At 46.9% G+C, this 16,422-nt stretch overlaps 1 protein-coding gene across 34 annotated transcripts in view; it reads left to right on the top strand.

Moving 5' to 3' along the window:
* LOC118511858 (CUGBP Elav-like family member 4) overlaps window positions 1–16,422 on the top strand; it is a 345,265-nt gene that overhangs the window by 196,246 nt on the left and 132,597 nt on the right. For all 34 annotated transcript variants that reach the window (XM_036055408.1, XM_036055406.1, XM_036055422.1 and 31 more), the window contains one exon: window positions 8,528–8,576. In XM_036055408.1, coding sequence (XP_035911301.1) covers window positions 8,528–8,576 — 49 coding nt within the window. The remainder of the gene's footprint in view (window positions 1–8,527; window positions 8,577–16,422) is intronic.

The following is a 16,422-nucleotide window of genomic DNA, read 5'->3' as shown; positions in this document are numbered from 1 at the left end:
CCGCACCGTACCCGACAACTGAAATGTCTGCTGGTGAATGAGTTTATTACCGCTTGCCTAAACCTTTCGTTGAGTTCGGGCACGCATTCAGTGGAAACCTCATTTAGCAAGCTCGGTACAATTCTATTTACTTTAATCTTTCTGTCGGCAGGGATAGAATTTTGGCAGAAATGAAGTGACGATGAGATTCAACAAGTTAAAGGTTCTCGTACGGGGTGTAGGATTTTCCTGGCCACTGCTTATTTTTAATGCTCTCTAAAAGTACGGTAGTTAGTGCCGAAATTTTAACATGACTCCCTAAAGCTAATACTAATACAAAAATGCACCTTTTCCACAACTTCAACTGCTAAGGTTCTTTAATCCAAGTTTTGTAAGGACACCAACTACCTGGTGCGCCACTCCACCAGCAAGCACTTTTCTCCATACACCAAGACCAGAGCACATTCACACATTCAATTGAAGGTAGCGAACATACTCCAACACACATCCCCAAACCAATGGGGAACCATCCGTGAAAGTGGTGGAAAATTTTATTTCCCTTTTTCGCCTAAATAAATAAATTCTGCCCAGCTGCCGGACCGGAGCACGAGGGAGCTAGAACTCCTGGCCACACAGCACCAGGACACTGTTCGCCTTCATCGTGTAAAAAGTAGAAACGAAAACCAGAAAACCCCGGTCTGGTTGGTCATTTACGGGAGACCTGGTCAAGACGGATGGATTGATGTTTAGGGCCTTTTGCAATCCGAAAACGACTACCGAAGACTCGTGTGTATGTGTTTGTTTCCCGTGTTCCTTTTATCCCATCGACAGGCCGAACCGAACGGTAACACAGCCCTCAAAGAGCATACCGAAGAGTAATAGAGGTTATTTATATAAATAAAACAATCCATTAATCCCTAAAGCGGATCGGTGGAGTGGCCGACTACGGCCCGGTCTACGACCTGGCGCAGGGCTGCAGTGCGAGAGACACGGTTCAGGGCGGACGCTGCTGTTAGTAAGATGATGGAAACTGTTTCTATTTTCGGTCCGCTGCCTGGTTTTTAAAGAGTTGTCGGTCGAATGCTGGAGTTAAAGATGATCTGGCTAGTTTAACGGAGCTTGTAAAACAGTGCTCTTGGAGATTAAGGTTTTTAGCGTCATTCACCGTATACCATTGATTGGTAGCCATTTTCTCGTTGCTTCAGGAATACTTGGGGCCTGCTCGTTATCGGAGTCGGGATAAAAACCACGGCCTCTTTGCATCATGCTACAATTACAATATTGTTTCAATATTGTCCAAGGTGTTGTGGAGGTTGAATTAAATTCCCTTAATCCTCCCTTCGTGTATTCGAACTTTATGCAATATTCACGACCACATCAACAAAGCACAATAGGAAACTACCCACACCATACCAGCTCACCAGTCACCGGGAATCGTGCCCTATAATCTGTTGATTAGTGTCCATCAAAGCGGTCCAGAGCGTATGAATATTAGCTGCCCGGCTGGGTATTGTGCAATCGATGTCACTGTCGATGATTATGATGATAGGACGACCTTAATGAGGATAATATCGAAGCCGACTCGGCAGTATAAATCTTCATCCGTTCCGCTGCTCTCCAGGGTTAAACGGATATCGGTCGGTTTTATCTTCTCCATAGCTCATACCGCGACACGACACATCGGCACAAGCCGTCATTAATTATTGCACTAATAAACAATTCGGTTGACGTTTATAAAATGTCGCTGGCATTTAACGGAGATCAAATGGTTTGACTTCGTCGGGACATGGCTGGTGTATGTGTGTGTGTGTGTTTTGTTTTCTATTTTCCACACGTGTCCTCACGTGATGATGCCGAGATGCAGCCGAGGTGTGATGGGCATGTGGCGGAGCGGCTAGAAGCTAGAAAGCCGGTGCCTAACGTTATGCCAAACATCCGGTATGGAATGCACATGCATCGTCATGCAGTCGGATGCACAACCTGTGGCAGACAACGCCGGAGAGAAGTCGTAGGCACGATAGGTAATGCCACGGAGCCCTTTAACCTGAAAATGCCTGGAGTAGCAGCCGAAGAGCAGAAATGAAAGCGTGCTGGAATGGAACGTGTACGCACGTCATCAGGATATTCATTCGTTGCTTCGCTCTCCGGTCTGGCGGCTGGTCGGTCTGTCCCTCCACCCTCATATGCTGTTTCACACAACGGCAGGACGAACGAGGGTGCGGGGCAGGTGAAAGCATCCGGGAACGTATGCAATGTACATCGTTGACGTAGTGCAGTAGCATCCGCATCTGCCCCCACCGCCATTCGCTCCGATGGCATTTCTATTCACTGGCGCACTTGTCCTGCACTCGAACGCTACCGAAGCGCAAGAGCGTTCATTTACACACATTTACATTGTCCCTTCCGGATCGCTGTCTTCCTGGCTCTGGGAAGGGATTAATCGGAAGAGGGCTTTGGCAGCGGCTGGGGTGAGGAGAGTACTGTGCATCATTGTATGCAGAAGTACGGTGCAGAGCGGAACATTACGGGGATCGATGTTACAAAACCAGAGCGACATAAACAGTCGTTCCGTGCTACCGCTAATGTGCCTCATCAAGCGAAGACGCCAAGCCTAGATCAGACCACATGAAACCAGAACTCCGATCCTGTGGTTATGTTCGCTTTTGAGGGTATTGCTACTTGAGCGAATCGGTTGGCTGGTTGGCTGGTCGGCCGGTTTGTTGTGTGCTGTGTGATGGGAAAAACTTGAGCATAGAAAGGAAAGGCGATGTTGGCTAAATGAGTGCTTGTGGATGACGTACAGTAAACACAAGGAACAAAGAATCATTCAGCCAAACATTAACACACATTATCTAGTTATTATATTTCAGTATAAGAAATTTAATTGTTTTTGAGTGAAAATTAAGGATTTAAAAGAGAATCTCACAGAACACTTTATACATAATCCTCCATTTGTAGTCTCTTTCTTAAATCGCTTAGAGTTTCAAATTTGTCGATATTGTTTACTACACAACAGAGCCTTGTTTTTGTCTGCATTTGTTCTCCCCTTTTGCATTTATAAAAGTCCCATTCTAAAGGAACGACCGCACTAATGAGGGATTTACAGGCTAACGAAATACCCTAACTTACTCCTGTCCGTATCGTGGCTTCCGTCGTCGTCGACTTAACTCCTCCAGTTTTATCTGCTTCGGAAGTCGCACAACGACGGTCCATGAAGTGTCTCGCCGTGAGCTCACAGAAGGGAAAACTATTTTAAATTGGCTCCAACAATGACTGCGAACAAGGCAAAGTCCAACAATTGCGCTTCATTCGACACCGACCGACCGACCGACCGACCCGTGGCTGCAGAGCTGCCGAGCCGGTAAGATCAACAACTTAAATCCTTAATGACAACACTGTTGCTGAATGAGGGAAAAAGTTTGCCTTTGCAGTAGCGCCTCGCTCGCCGTTAGGTCCGATCGAAAACAAATCCTCGCTTAAGTAAGGCACGAGTTGCTGTTCCCGAAAGGTAGAGCGACAGCAGACAGAGAGTCCAGTAATCTTTTCGTTCAAGAATCTAACGTCCTCTGCACGGTTTCGTTCGCTAAACTCCACCAAGCTTGCAAGCCGGTGCAGGCAAGAACAAGATCTTTAAAACTACAATCAGGAAAACAATGTCATTCCAGCGTTTCTTTTTCGGGCAGTTCTGGAACCGTTTCCGCCTAGAGCGCGTGCGGGTAGTACGAACGGTCGGCAAACGATGTGCATCATACTTCCGAGGTGACGGATTTTTATCGCAATCCAATCCGTTTTAATTGCTCCGTACACGAACCGCACGGAGACCATTGGACTGCGCGAATGCCATACGGTGGTGTTGTTCCCGAGCAAAACTTTGCCTTATCGAGACAAGCTTAAGCATTCAACCGTTTTGTTGCATTTATTTCGAAATTTTCGCATGGTAGCTGGAATGTGTGGTTTCGTTTGGCGCACGGAATGCAACGGAAATAGTTTTCTTGCTTAACAAGTAGTATCGTGGCGTGTCGTTTTGTGTCATGGACTTACATCTTGTTTCGTTAGTCCGAGATAATCTGTCGTCTTATGTTTTGGTAGCTCTGGAAGAAAAAAAACTGAGACAATATCTTGATCGAGACAGTATTCTGATCCTTCAATATCCCGACACATCGTTAAATGTTTAAGAGCAATCGCGACAAGTCTGGACACATAAAGCCGGACATGATTCCTATCACGATTGAACTAAAATATCCTCAACCATCGCAATAAGCCCGTACATCGTAATCAACCTGTCACTAATCACCTTTGATAGCAAGTCCATTTTGTGAAGTAACCTACAACAAAAAATCAATAGCCAACGTTGTAGCTCTACCAAGCGACCGACTAAACTGAACACCCCAAAGTTAATGCGCGTGTTCCGCTCTCTCCCTTGCTTACGACATGATAGGAAAACCCATCCAACCACCGAGGCTATGATGATCAGTCCAGTCCGAGCGATTGATTTATATTTTATTACACCTAAAAGGGACCTGCCGCTCGGCCGAGTGTCCTTGCAGGTGCAACGATTCTCCAAAACTCACTGTCCCTGGCAACCATTCGGCAATTTACCCTCCAAAAACGTGGAGTTACACAAGACCACCCTCAGGCCGTGGGGTTTACGGAGTTGATTTACGAACGATGAACGAGAGCGACGGGAAGCGTGGCCTGGGACCAGGTTCTGCTTTCATCGTCCACAGTGAACGCATTTCCGACGCAAGACATATGCTCGTTCTGTTCAGCTTTGGGTCGCCCATACCGGATGAAGAAGAACCAAACCGTTCGCAGCGCGACCGGCCTCATTTTCTCCCCAATATTCCGGGTGACTGGAACCGCATCCTGGAGCCGAACAATGCCATAAACTTCCTTACCCCTGCCCGAAGGTAGCCCCGCTCCCCGAAGCGTAGCCCTCAGGCTCTGGTCCTTATCTCTTCCAAACACTTTGTTATAATCTGAAACATAATATAAATGGTAGCTAATTACGTTAATGGATGTGTATTTGTGTTGCGTGGGCCACCACCCCCGACGGCCGGTTTGGGGGCAGTTGTTTCATTGTCATTCGCGACCGCTTACTACCATTAGGTGCTGTGCCGCAACCACCAACCTTCTCTGGCACGCTCGGGATACATGGAACGCTTGGAACTCTGCAACCTGCAACCACCCAGACCGTATTGGTAAATCATACTCCATCGAATCGGTTTGCGTGTGTACGTGTGGTTACTTTTTCCATTTTCCCACTTCAGCGGCCGCGAGTTGCGTTCGTCGTTGAAAAGCCCGTGCCCCAAGCCAACTCCTCGCACCAGGATGGCGCAAGATGAAGCGATTGAAAATGAGAGTGTTTGGTGAGGCAGATAAATCGATCCATAATCGAGGCGCACAGCAGTGTAGACTCGCCATCAGCGGAAACTAGCGCAGCTTCGTCCTCATATATCATTCACTTTGAAAATTTATTTATTGCCCTTGTGGCCAACTGGCGGGAAACCATCACCGAGCTTCGCACCAAACTCTTATCGGGCAGGCCTTCGCTTCCGTTCGGTGGCGGTTCCTGCTGCGGAGCGCGATTTGAATCGATGTTAGTAATTAATTAATTAGTCGAAGGCGAATCTTCGCCACTTGACATCGACTTTAGGCTGCTGTTTGGTGCCGTTTTCCCTCGCCAAACTGCTCTCGAAGGACCGGGCCAAAACTTCTGCATTACTTTTCCCGCGCAGCACAACCCGCTCCGAGGGTTTTACCCTCGTTTCAACTCTTCATAATCAGACGACAGCTAGTTAGGTTGGATTGGTGGAGAAACAAAACGGGTGAGGATCAGGAAGAAAACTTTTTCACCATCAATTTTCCGACCACACTGGAAGGCAGAGTCGGTGCGTAGCCGAGAATCTCCGTTTCTTCCTCTCAGAGGAATAGTGTTGGCTGGCGGCTGTTTGTTGTGCGGTAGTTTGCCTTAAGACGGTCACACAGAAAAATGACGGCCTACGGGGAGTTAAGCGAGCAAGATAAACGAAGCACTGGCAAAGGCGAAAATGGAATGGCAAGAATACACCGAGGAAAAAATCACTCAACCAACCCCAACCTGAGCTGGCTGAGTAGAGAAATGCATTAAAAAATTAAGCAAACATTCTCCATCATCTTGGACACGGTACGCAGAGACTGGGAAGTCTGGAAAGGTTTCGCCCACAAGCTAGGGAGAGCGAACAAATAGTAAGAAAAGCGATTCTAGAAATTGCACAAGAACGCACCGTGTCCAGCGCGAACGAGCGGGAAAGGATTCATCCGTTGGGAAAATTGGCTAGAGTTTGAGCGCAGAAAAAAGAAATGCTCTGCAGAATAAGTTAAGATTTAGATTACAACCTGTAAATGGGGGGAAAGTAAGCAAGCAGCCGAGGCAAATTACCCTCGCCAATGATAATTGTGAATGATGGAAGAGAAAATAATTAGATGTGACTATTTATGAAAATAATTACCATCCCTGGGCATGGGGCAAATGTGCTTCCCGCGTAATACTGGCTCTGTTTTAACGATGGAAATGAAGCAATCTACCTGAGTAAGGTGTTTTTAAGCATAGCGGAGCAATTTCGCGTCGGTTTAAAGCTACGTTAAGCTGACCAAGGAACATTCTATGCGTTATTACTCCAAAGAAGCTTAATTAACCGCAAAGCGTTGACACCATTTTATAAAGCACTGAATGTTGGGAGCGACTCTTAGCGAGCGACTGTCTAAACGCCGAGAAGAAAGTCGCCATAAATGCGCCACTGATACACCGTTGACTGGCCGTTAAAAGCGCTGCCCGCGTGTTGCTCGATGCTGCTGCAGCATCATTATGTTCGCTAAACAACATTAAATTATGCAAAAGATTCAATTACTCCCGGATATGGGTGCGATAAGATGGGAACATAAATTTGGCGTCCGTGGCGTAGCTGCGAGTCATTAAATGCTTACACATTCAGCGGAACAGATTCCTTCATTGTGGTTTGTGCTAGGCTTGCGCAGCGCTCGGAGACTTGTGGCGTACGAACGCTTCGACCGCTTACAATTGGCATCCATTGCTCGGATACTCGCAGCAATACTTCAATAGCACTGAGAAGCGGTTGGCAAGTTGGATGAAGGAATTAAAATGCTTTTGTGAAACGAAATGAAAGAACCGCAATTGTGGGTGCGAATTTATTAAAACACATTCCTGGGAAGCGTTTAATATGGTGCAGATCCTGGCGTTAAAGATGGATGGTTCGCAGTTGTCCTGAACGTCTTCGTCTTTGTAACGAAAAATGTTAAGCAATGTCTCCTTACAATACGGACAAAATTTGTTTTAAATAACTCTCATCTATTTACTAAGTAAATTATCAACTGTTTACTTAAAACATTCACGTCTAGTAAAATTAAGAATTCTGTCATTTTGTAATGAAAATTCCAATGGAACCCAGAACATTTTGCTTATAGTTTATTCATAGAGGCTTTAAGTCTCTGATATGTCATTCGCCTCTTAGCCTTGAACCGCACGCTAAGGGACTGCTAGATCAATACTCAATAAGATGAAGTAGAATAAAACTAATAAGACCCATACGGATAATATTTCTACGAAATTCAGACAGAAAAGTCACCTCTAATCGAACTCGTCATGTTCGATGTCTTGTTCCATGTTTGACAGAGCGCAGCCTTTGTGATCCTCTTTGTTCCACAGCCTCAGCGTCTCAAGGACTACTGTGCTCGTGTAGTGTTTCGTAATTTCGTGTTTTGTACAAAAGTGCTTCAGTTTACCATCAAATCCAGGCACCGCCGAAAGCGCTACTCCGACAAAAAACCCGGTCGAAACCTTTTACCATTCTCGTTAAACAACCAGCCGGCGAGGGCGCTCAAAGTTGTTCGCGATCGCAGTCGGAATAACATTGTGATATGGAATCTCGGCGGTGCCTTCTTCCGGCACCGTGTGTCGAAGATTTCTTTGTTGCGGTGATGGGAAATTTAATTCCCCAATTTCGAACGCCTCAACATGCCGCTTACAAGCAACCGACTGGCAATGAGTGGCTTTTGCTTTCTCATTTCCACAGTCTTGCACGGGTAAGGGAGGGCGCGAACAAGGCTTTTCCACGGGTTTTGCATACAAAGCGCGAGATGAAGGCGCGAAAGCCTGGCGTGGAGGATGCTGGAATTGAATATAAATTAAAAACCAGAATACATTAAAATTTTCCTTGCCCCCATTACACCACGCCCGGGCGCCTTTGCTCGATGAAAGGGAACAATTTTCCATTGCAAATCACTCGTTCGGGCGCGCGTTTTGGTTGGTGGCGCGCGGAGTGCAAATGTCTTGTTCGCAGCACATCGGAATGTCGATGGGGCCGGCTTTGTTGGGATGCTGGGTTAGGTGTGGAAGCGGCCTGCCTAAATTATGCCTTTACAATTTTATTGCGTTCATTCGATAACAACCCCGCGGAACTCCCGCGGTCGTAAAGCATAATGCGAGAAAGGTCTAATGAAAATCAGATTTAACATTCGTTTTCCCTTTTTCTCTCTTCTCTCGTTGCAGATGAACCGTGCTATTCAAGTCAAGCCAGCGGATAGCGAGAACCGCGGTGGTAAGTTACGATTTTTCGTTTTCGCTTCGTTTACGTGGATCTTTCCTTAAAAAAAGAAGAAAATTTACCACTATCTGCTGTCTTTTTCATTCACCTTTTTCGATTGTTTTTTGCGTTTGAGTTCCGTTTTTTCCGTCCCCTTTTCTTAACTCTTGCAACATCGAAACACTTCTTTGCGGATTTTGAATAGCATTAAACAATTTCGTTATCATGGAAGATTAATTAGAGAGTAAGGTGCTCTATCGGTTCAGACAACAATTTTATGAACTAAAACAAAATACATTACTTCAACACACATTTGGCACCTTTGTCCAGCAAATCGTAGTAAAAGAACGTAAACAAGTCTAGTCATAAAAGGGCAAGTATATTTCCATTGCATTGAAAAATGGCCATCGTTCATCCAACGCTCACAGCGCCAAAAATGGGATGGGGAAATAGTCGTGCGCTTTGTTTTATACGGATGTTGGGTGTTGTTGGGAAGCGCAATTCCTCTGCCACGACGCTGTGTGCGGGATTGCCAGCTGAGAACCCATTTGGAACGAGCTAAAATAATCATAAATTCACGCCAAAATTCAATCGCGAAAAACGGTCCCATTTATCTTGCTTTTACTCTCGGCCCCACGTCCGGGGGCCAATCATTCAAGATAGCATCGCGAACGTGCGAACGCGTCGATGTGCTTTGTTTGGCGGGCCCGACACAATTCACTTTGATTCACGACGATTGGTTTGATTTAAAAGTGGCCAGATTGGGGCATTTGATAAGAGTAGGATGTATGAATATATAAAAATGGTTGAAATTTAAAGGCGCGGTTGGCCCATTTTTCTCGAAAACTGCCGTTCCGCAACACGGTTATCTAAAACGACACTTTGGTGAAGCCTTAAATGGAACGGTTTGTTGGGTGGGCACTGTAAATACCGTTTAAAGCCACATCCTTAACAGGTCCATTACGGTTACGGTCCGGCAAATGGGACGCATCACGGCAAGCACCATCACACAAACACTTTAATATCATGCTAATGAAATAATTTCCAGCAATATAAATTACCTAATGTTCCTCTTTGCTCAAAATGAAAGATAAAATTCGCTCGTTCGGTTCCGCGCTCGGCAATCTACATCGTTCGGTACACCCGTACGACGCCACCAGGGTAGATGGAAACAGTGCTCGGTACGGTTTCGTTGTTGAGGGCGTTGTTTTTGGAGCAGCTGCAAAGCAAACAAAATATGTCTTTTGATATTTAATAATAATAACCTTAGCTACATTACCTTGCCCGGTGACCGAGCACTGCCGAAGCTTTATGAAGGGTCGCTTGCGCTCTACCGTCAGCGCCGTTGTGGTGGGCTGCTGTGATGGGCAAAGTATGGAGCTGGAACTGCTGGCAATGGGAACGCACTGCAGCTAGAAACTGTTCTGGTGTGGATGTGTTGTAATGGTAGGGCTTTGAGACAATTTCTGGCACAATCTACACTATCCTGTTTCCGTAAGCGGACGAAGAGCGAACTTTGAGAACCTTTGGAAGACGAGCGAACTGAGCGATGAAGTGCGAAGTCTCCGATCCGATTCCGCACGACCCGACAAACACGGCCGAATGACAAAACTTGCTCCATCAGCGTTATGTGTAACGTTATTAAAATTTATGTACACCAAGCAACAGCAAATGATCTTTTTTCTTGCCGGGTTTTCTTCCTTCGTCTTACCACGGTCAGTGAACTTCCGCTAGAAATGCCCAAATTTTGAGTCTCGTACTAGAAGAGAATCTGGCCTGGAAGATACAGGGAAGAAGAAGATTTCATTAGTGGCGGTAACGGAGGCAAAGGAGAAGCAGTTTGGCATCTGGAATTGGGGGTGGCGGGTGGCCTGCATTTTCCAACTGGCCGAAGTAGTTACGGTTGCGAGTCAGAGGGCGAGTTATGAGAATGCTAATAAATCTCCATAAACATTACCGTCCTCAGGTTTCGCACACCCCAGCTTGTTCGTCCCATCCGGAACCCAGCTCCCTGCTTGCTGCTGTGGTCTGTAAAAGACTTAATAGCAAATTGTTCTGATCCTGACGGTAGGCGAGGTCGCCCCAAAACATGGCTCCCGCCTGTGTCTCGGGAAAGCAATTTCCATTTGATAAATGGTTGCATGGCGACAAATGTGTGTTTACGATTAAAAAATCACAAACCAAACATCATCGCTACACGGCCGATGGGGGATCCGTGATGGAGGTGGCAAGATTGAGGCCAGCAGCAAGACGTAAGCTAATCAAATAAATCGAGCAGAGGGCCGTTGTTTGGACGGCTCAAAAAAGCAGCATTAGGGCGGCTGTATAGCACCGCTTGTTAGGATATTTGACTGGGGCTGGGTGGGCCTCGTTTCAAAGTTTGACGTTCTTATGGCCAGTATGTCCCTCACTCCAAAGGTGCGTTTTACATAGCACGCCCGATAGAAATTATTTGTTATTTCCTATCCCTTGTTAATTTCATCCTCCCCAAACCCTCCAAACATCATCCGAACAGGGCAAGATTTATGATAAGACAAACCTCTTCTCCGACTTCCCGGACCGACCGCGTGGTTCGCCGAAAATTGGTCGACCAACAGCTCTACAACACGGTGGGCTTCAATCTTCGTCATTCTGCGCCGTTCTACCTGTTACTGGCAGGGCGACATGTGTGCGCAATGTTTCCGTAATTGCCTTAATCCTTTTCCATGTTTTACAATCCGACCGTCCTCACTTCCTGCGTGACGTGATCGCCCGGCGCCCCCCCCAACTCCGGTTCGCTTCCGGTTCTGGGTTGTGTGACGTAAAAACTAGCTTGATAGATTTCGCCCATCTCCTTGTCAGAAAAGCTCGTCTTCAAGGTTTAGACAAGCTCATCACACGTAGAACACGTCCTGCGCTTCATCAGGTGGTACGGGACCGAAAGGGCTGTCAGCAAGAAGGTTTGATAATTTGATCAAATTAAAATCGAAACCTTCAGCCCAAAAACACGGCCCGTCGGTTCGTCCTCAGCCCTCTGCACGGAGGCCCATGTGTGTGGGCATGGTTCCTTTCTTCGCCACAGCCCGAAGAAGCGACGGACGGGCACTTGCCCGGATGATGGTTTGTGGTGTGTGATTATGGAGGATTTAGTGGATGAGTGACAGGTCTATCGTGCCTTGGAAGAGAAAACCCAACCCCTGGCTCCCCCCCCCCCCCCCACCTCCCCACGCTTCCCAGGTTCCTGTCGAACGGGAAAGTTTTGTGAACGATGCCGGTCGGGTCGGACCGGGAACTGGTGGGCCGGGGCGGTCGTGTGGGTGCGAGCAAACTTAGCGAAGCAATTTTCCATTAGGAAAATTACATTGTCATTAGCAGGTGTTTCTCTGCCAGACCAGCTGACACCGCCGAACGCGCCGAACGGTGGTACGATGCCCGGCTCAAGATGGCAACGGCTGAGCGTAAATGTAATTTTAAGACGATGCTGAGCTTGGTTTCTCGAAGCAGCAAAAGAAATCCTGGCACCATACCATACCGATAAACGCCTCCATTCAAACGTGCCAAATGGGGTTTGTGCGAGTAAATTAAATTCTTACACTTTAAAGAGCGCTTCAAAACAGTAATTACACCGAACGTGCGACTACACTGACAACGGCGATACTGCGACGATCCAACTGGCAGCATTTAGGGGGCAGGGTAATGAAATTTAGTTTCCCAGCAGGACGGGTAAGCCGTCGTAATTTAGCTTTGTGTGCATCGATAACACGTCCCAAATCGACTCGGCTTGGTGGATAAACGCATGAGAGTAAATAAAAGCAATGCAACAGCGTCCGATCCGGTCCTGCGCTGGCCATACCTGTGGCCAGTTTAGTCCGATAAAAAATGCATCAATTTCGAACGTCGAACGAAGGGAAAAAAACTCCTCCCGATTGTGTGGAATGCAGCCGAACCGGGAATTCATATTTCATCCCTTTATCCCTCTAGGGAGGAAATGAACGGTAAAATTTCAACACATTAGTCGACTGATTGCTCCCATTAGCGGAGGGTTTGCCCTGCATCACCGATTCCGATGGCTCGGTAACGGTCGGTTTCAATTCATAGAAAAGTTCTGAATATTTTATTGGGAATGTCAGTCATTTCATCAGGCGGCAGATAGAACGGAGCAGTGCATTGCAGTGGAGGGCGAGGGAACCCACAACCACCGCGTATTTCACCCCTTTTCGGTTCGGTTTCCCATTCTCCGAGCATACGAACTAAGCGACTGGTGCATGCATCGCTCAGGTGATGTGAGGCACTTTTATAGCTTTGCCCGGTACGCTCGTGTGCGCTTTTGATGGATTGAATGGTGGTTGCGCTGGTGCATGCTTAAGGACATGCACCAGCGTAAAGAGAATGTGTAAAACTGGGAGGCCTTTTCATTTGCGAGTGAAACGCCACACAACGTTTTTGCAATTAATGTTGCGGTTTTTGTCCATTTGTGTTTGTGTGTGTGTGTGTGGGGAGTTGTTCTTGTCCTCGACGTGGAGTCGGGGTCTCTCTCAACCAAAATGTCAATGTCGGCCCTTATCTAGCCGGCTGATAAATGGTGATGTTTTTTTTTTTCGGCTGCTAACGTTCTGTGATGTGCAAAGAATAGAAATGGGAAAAACATGCTATAAAAATTATCTTCCCGCCTTACATTGTTCCACCAGACGACGATACAGCTGGCCCGAGTGAAGCCGTTAAATCAAACCCGGCACCCCGTGCTGCCACGACGGAGTGTGTCACCAAGTGTTTGCTCAATTATCGCACCGAAAGCAAATTGGTCCATAAAAATCCCACACCCAGGGCGGTTGGGACACGGGCCAAGCGGGCAACAAAAATACTAACTACCAAAAGTGTCCGGCCACTAGTGGACATTCTGCTGAATTCTTTGTGAGGGAAAAAAGGAGGAAAAACCCACTTTCAATCCAGTACCTAATTTAAAAACTTTTCAACCCAACTCGCCCCTCCACCATTTGTCCCTTCGCTTGCTTTGGTCCTGCAATTTCCCGGATTCTGGGCGTTGGGGTGTGTGTTATTATTCCGGGTGTTTTCAAGTCATTACTATTTTCCGGATGTGCTCTGGACCAAGGAGCCTTTGTTTTTGTTTTTCCTTCTCCCCTGCCTGTGTGGACATACTTTTTTCTTTGCAATCGCTTCACGCCTCGGGCACCATCCATTCTCCTGAAAGCAAGAACACACAATCAGACAATTCACCTTCACACACACATACAGACACAGACAGTTGTGGGAAGAGCACTGCACAAGGAAAGTCCAGTGAGTTTGGTATGGCCAGCAGGAGGAATGAAACAACCGCCATGCGAGAAGATAACGAGCGTTTTGCCGTGGGATTGCCCAAAACGCGATGGCGCCACGTGAGAGGTCAGCAAAGCACCGGGCAATGACAACAACGGTGACGATGACGACGAAAATGGGGCCAAGATACACCATTAATTCAAATTATCTCATTTACAACGGAACTCGGTTATATCACTAATTTTTTGCCACGCGTTGCTTCTTCTCCTTGTTTTTTGATTTTTTGCTCCCGCTTTTCCTCGGACTCCCTCGTCCAGTCATCGTGTTCTCTCATTTTCCTAAGCTAAAATTCGCCCATTGCCAACTGGGATCCGTTCCGTGCCATCCACACGGAGCACCCAAACCTACGCGCACCTCACCCGCCGCCTCAGTACGCTTTCACCTTTATCGACAAATGCTCGTTTCTGCCCACTCCTATCTGATGTTATGCAAATTACCGTACCACATTGTATCAGCAAACGGTGGTGGTAACGGTGCTGGTAGCTGGAACAAAAGCAACACCTACCGCCCACCGTGGCCATGGTGCTGGGGACAGGCGAATGAATGTCTTTCTTTATGCCCTATTACTGGGTATTTGTTGGACGGTTGGGTGAAAAAAAGGCTAGGCAGTTTGTTTTTGCCTTTCCTTCCTTTTTTTGAAACTACGGCTTGAAGCGTCACGAGGGTTTTTTTTTGTTGGACTGGAGCATAAAGGTTACGTTAAACAATAGGCTTTTCCAAGGCCGTGTACACGTGTCTGTGTGTGCGCATGTATGGAGGAGGTAAAGCAAGACTAGAGGAGATGACCCTTTGGTGTGGAAATTGGGCTGTGGAATGTCGACATTCGGGATGAAAGTGAGGCCAGCCCTTCTTGGTACGGTTGGAAGGGATGATGATTCTTTTTTGGGTTTCGGGTGCAGCTCCAACAACCACCACCATTACCACCACACCAAGAACCCATCTAATAATGAATGGCGAAACTGTTGGCAAAAGGCAAACAGGCGTCAAGCGATCAAATAAATGGGCAGGACACCGGACCCCAGAGCCATTCCGACGCGGGTGGCTAGCGTACACGGTGACCGTTTAGGCAAACACTAAACGATATTGCGCTCGTGCCGCAGTGAATATCAACTAGCAAAGGACTAGGGCTAGAAGTTTCGAAACAATCATAAAAGTAGATAGCGCATGTGAAGGCAAAAATGCAAAAATTGGCCAAGTAAGGAGCGCCGTGCGTCCATCCGAGACCTTTTAAATGTATCGATTTCGGATGCATGCCAGCGTTGGCACGGAATGACGGAATGGTTCTTTTTTTTTCGGTTCGGGTTCGGAAAGGCTCGTATCCTGGTTGGCGGTTGTCACCAGCTGAAGAGCATCGTTATGGTCGTTACACTACCTGTGCTGTAAGCTTTCGTTACGGTTTGAGAGCACCGGGACAAAGAGCCTTAGAGCCACCAACTTGTCGACGTAATAAGTGAATGGTTGTGTTTAAAACTAAATGACAAGGAACCTGTAATTATGTTTTTAAATGACAGTTTACAAGGAAGTTTTACAGGAATACTTGCGAGGAATAAAGTGACTTTGCTACCTACATACTCAGCAACATGAAACTGTTGCAAAATGATAGTGAAGAGCAGGGGTTAATCATAATATAAGCAAATAAAGCAGATACCTTCGAAGGACCCTCGCGTTTATATTGACAGAGGCGTTTCTTCCGGTAGGCAGGTTATGTGGCCCTCAGAGACTCGAGGTCCAGAACTGTAGAACCTCGCGAGAGGATGTCTGATCTAGAATGTAAAAAACTCCATAAGTCGATAATGATAGTGGCACCACAAGCGAACTTACCATCATATAAGAATCTAAGTTCAAGTGAACACCCCTTTTGAAGTCGTTCAAAACTTCACTCATCAGGGGACGCAAGTCAGCACCAAAAACAACATAGATGTTGAGTTATACGTAAAGGTGCTGGCTGCCAATCGGGCATATTACGGCCTAAGGAAACTTCTTCACTGAGTCTGAGATATGGACGAAACCCTCCAAGCTGCCCAGAAGGATATTTGGTCCCGTATATGTGAAAAGGCACAATGACGAGTTTTGCGAGCTATACGATGATCTCACCATTTTGCAGCGAATTGAGCTCGCCAGACTCCTGTGGGTTGGTCATGTCATGCGAATGACAATGGACGCCTCTTTCCTTAAAGTCCTTTGAGGTCGTTCACGTGGCCAGAATCCCTGTGTAATGTCTGCGCTTAGCTTCTTTTATGGTCCAGTCAGCAGATTCGATGTGTTAGAGGCCTCCCACGTTCATTCTGCTTAGGGCTTGATCCATCCAGCACTTAAATTATGCCTACCATCATGCAGACCCGTCCCAGACTGATCACACACTGACCACAATCAATCCATCCATTCAAACCAGAGCACGATGTAAATTACCACTCGTGGAGCAAAATCAACCTCAAGTGAGAAAGCATGTGTATCCTTTACAAACAGACCTGAAACCACCATCCATTAGACAGATTGCTCAATTACGGCCGGCAAACAGTGCTCCCCCCCCCCCCCACCCCCCGTCATA

This window comes from Anopheles stephensi, chromosome 3 (genome assembly GCF_013141755.1).
Source record: "Anopheles stephensi strain Indian chromosome 3, UCI_ANSTEP_V1.0, whole genome shotgun sequence".
Classification (NCBI taxonomy): domain Eukaryota; kingdom Metazoa; phylum Arthropoda; class Insecta; order Diptera; family Culicidae; genus Anopheles; species Anopheles stephensi.
Note: the sequence above shows the minus strand (reverse complement) of the source record. Positions and strands in the feature narration are given on the sequence as shown.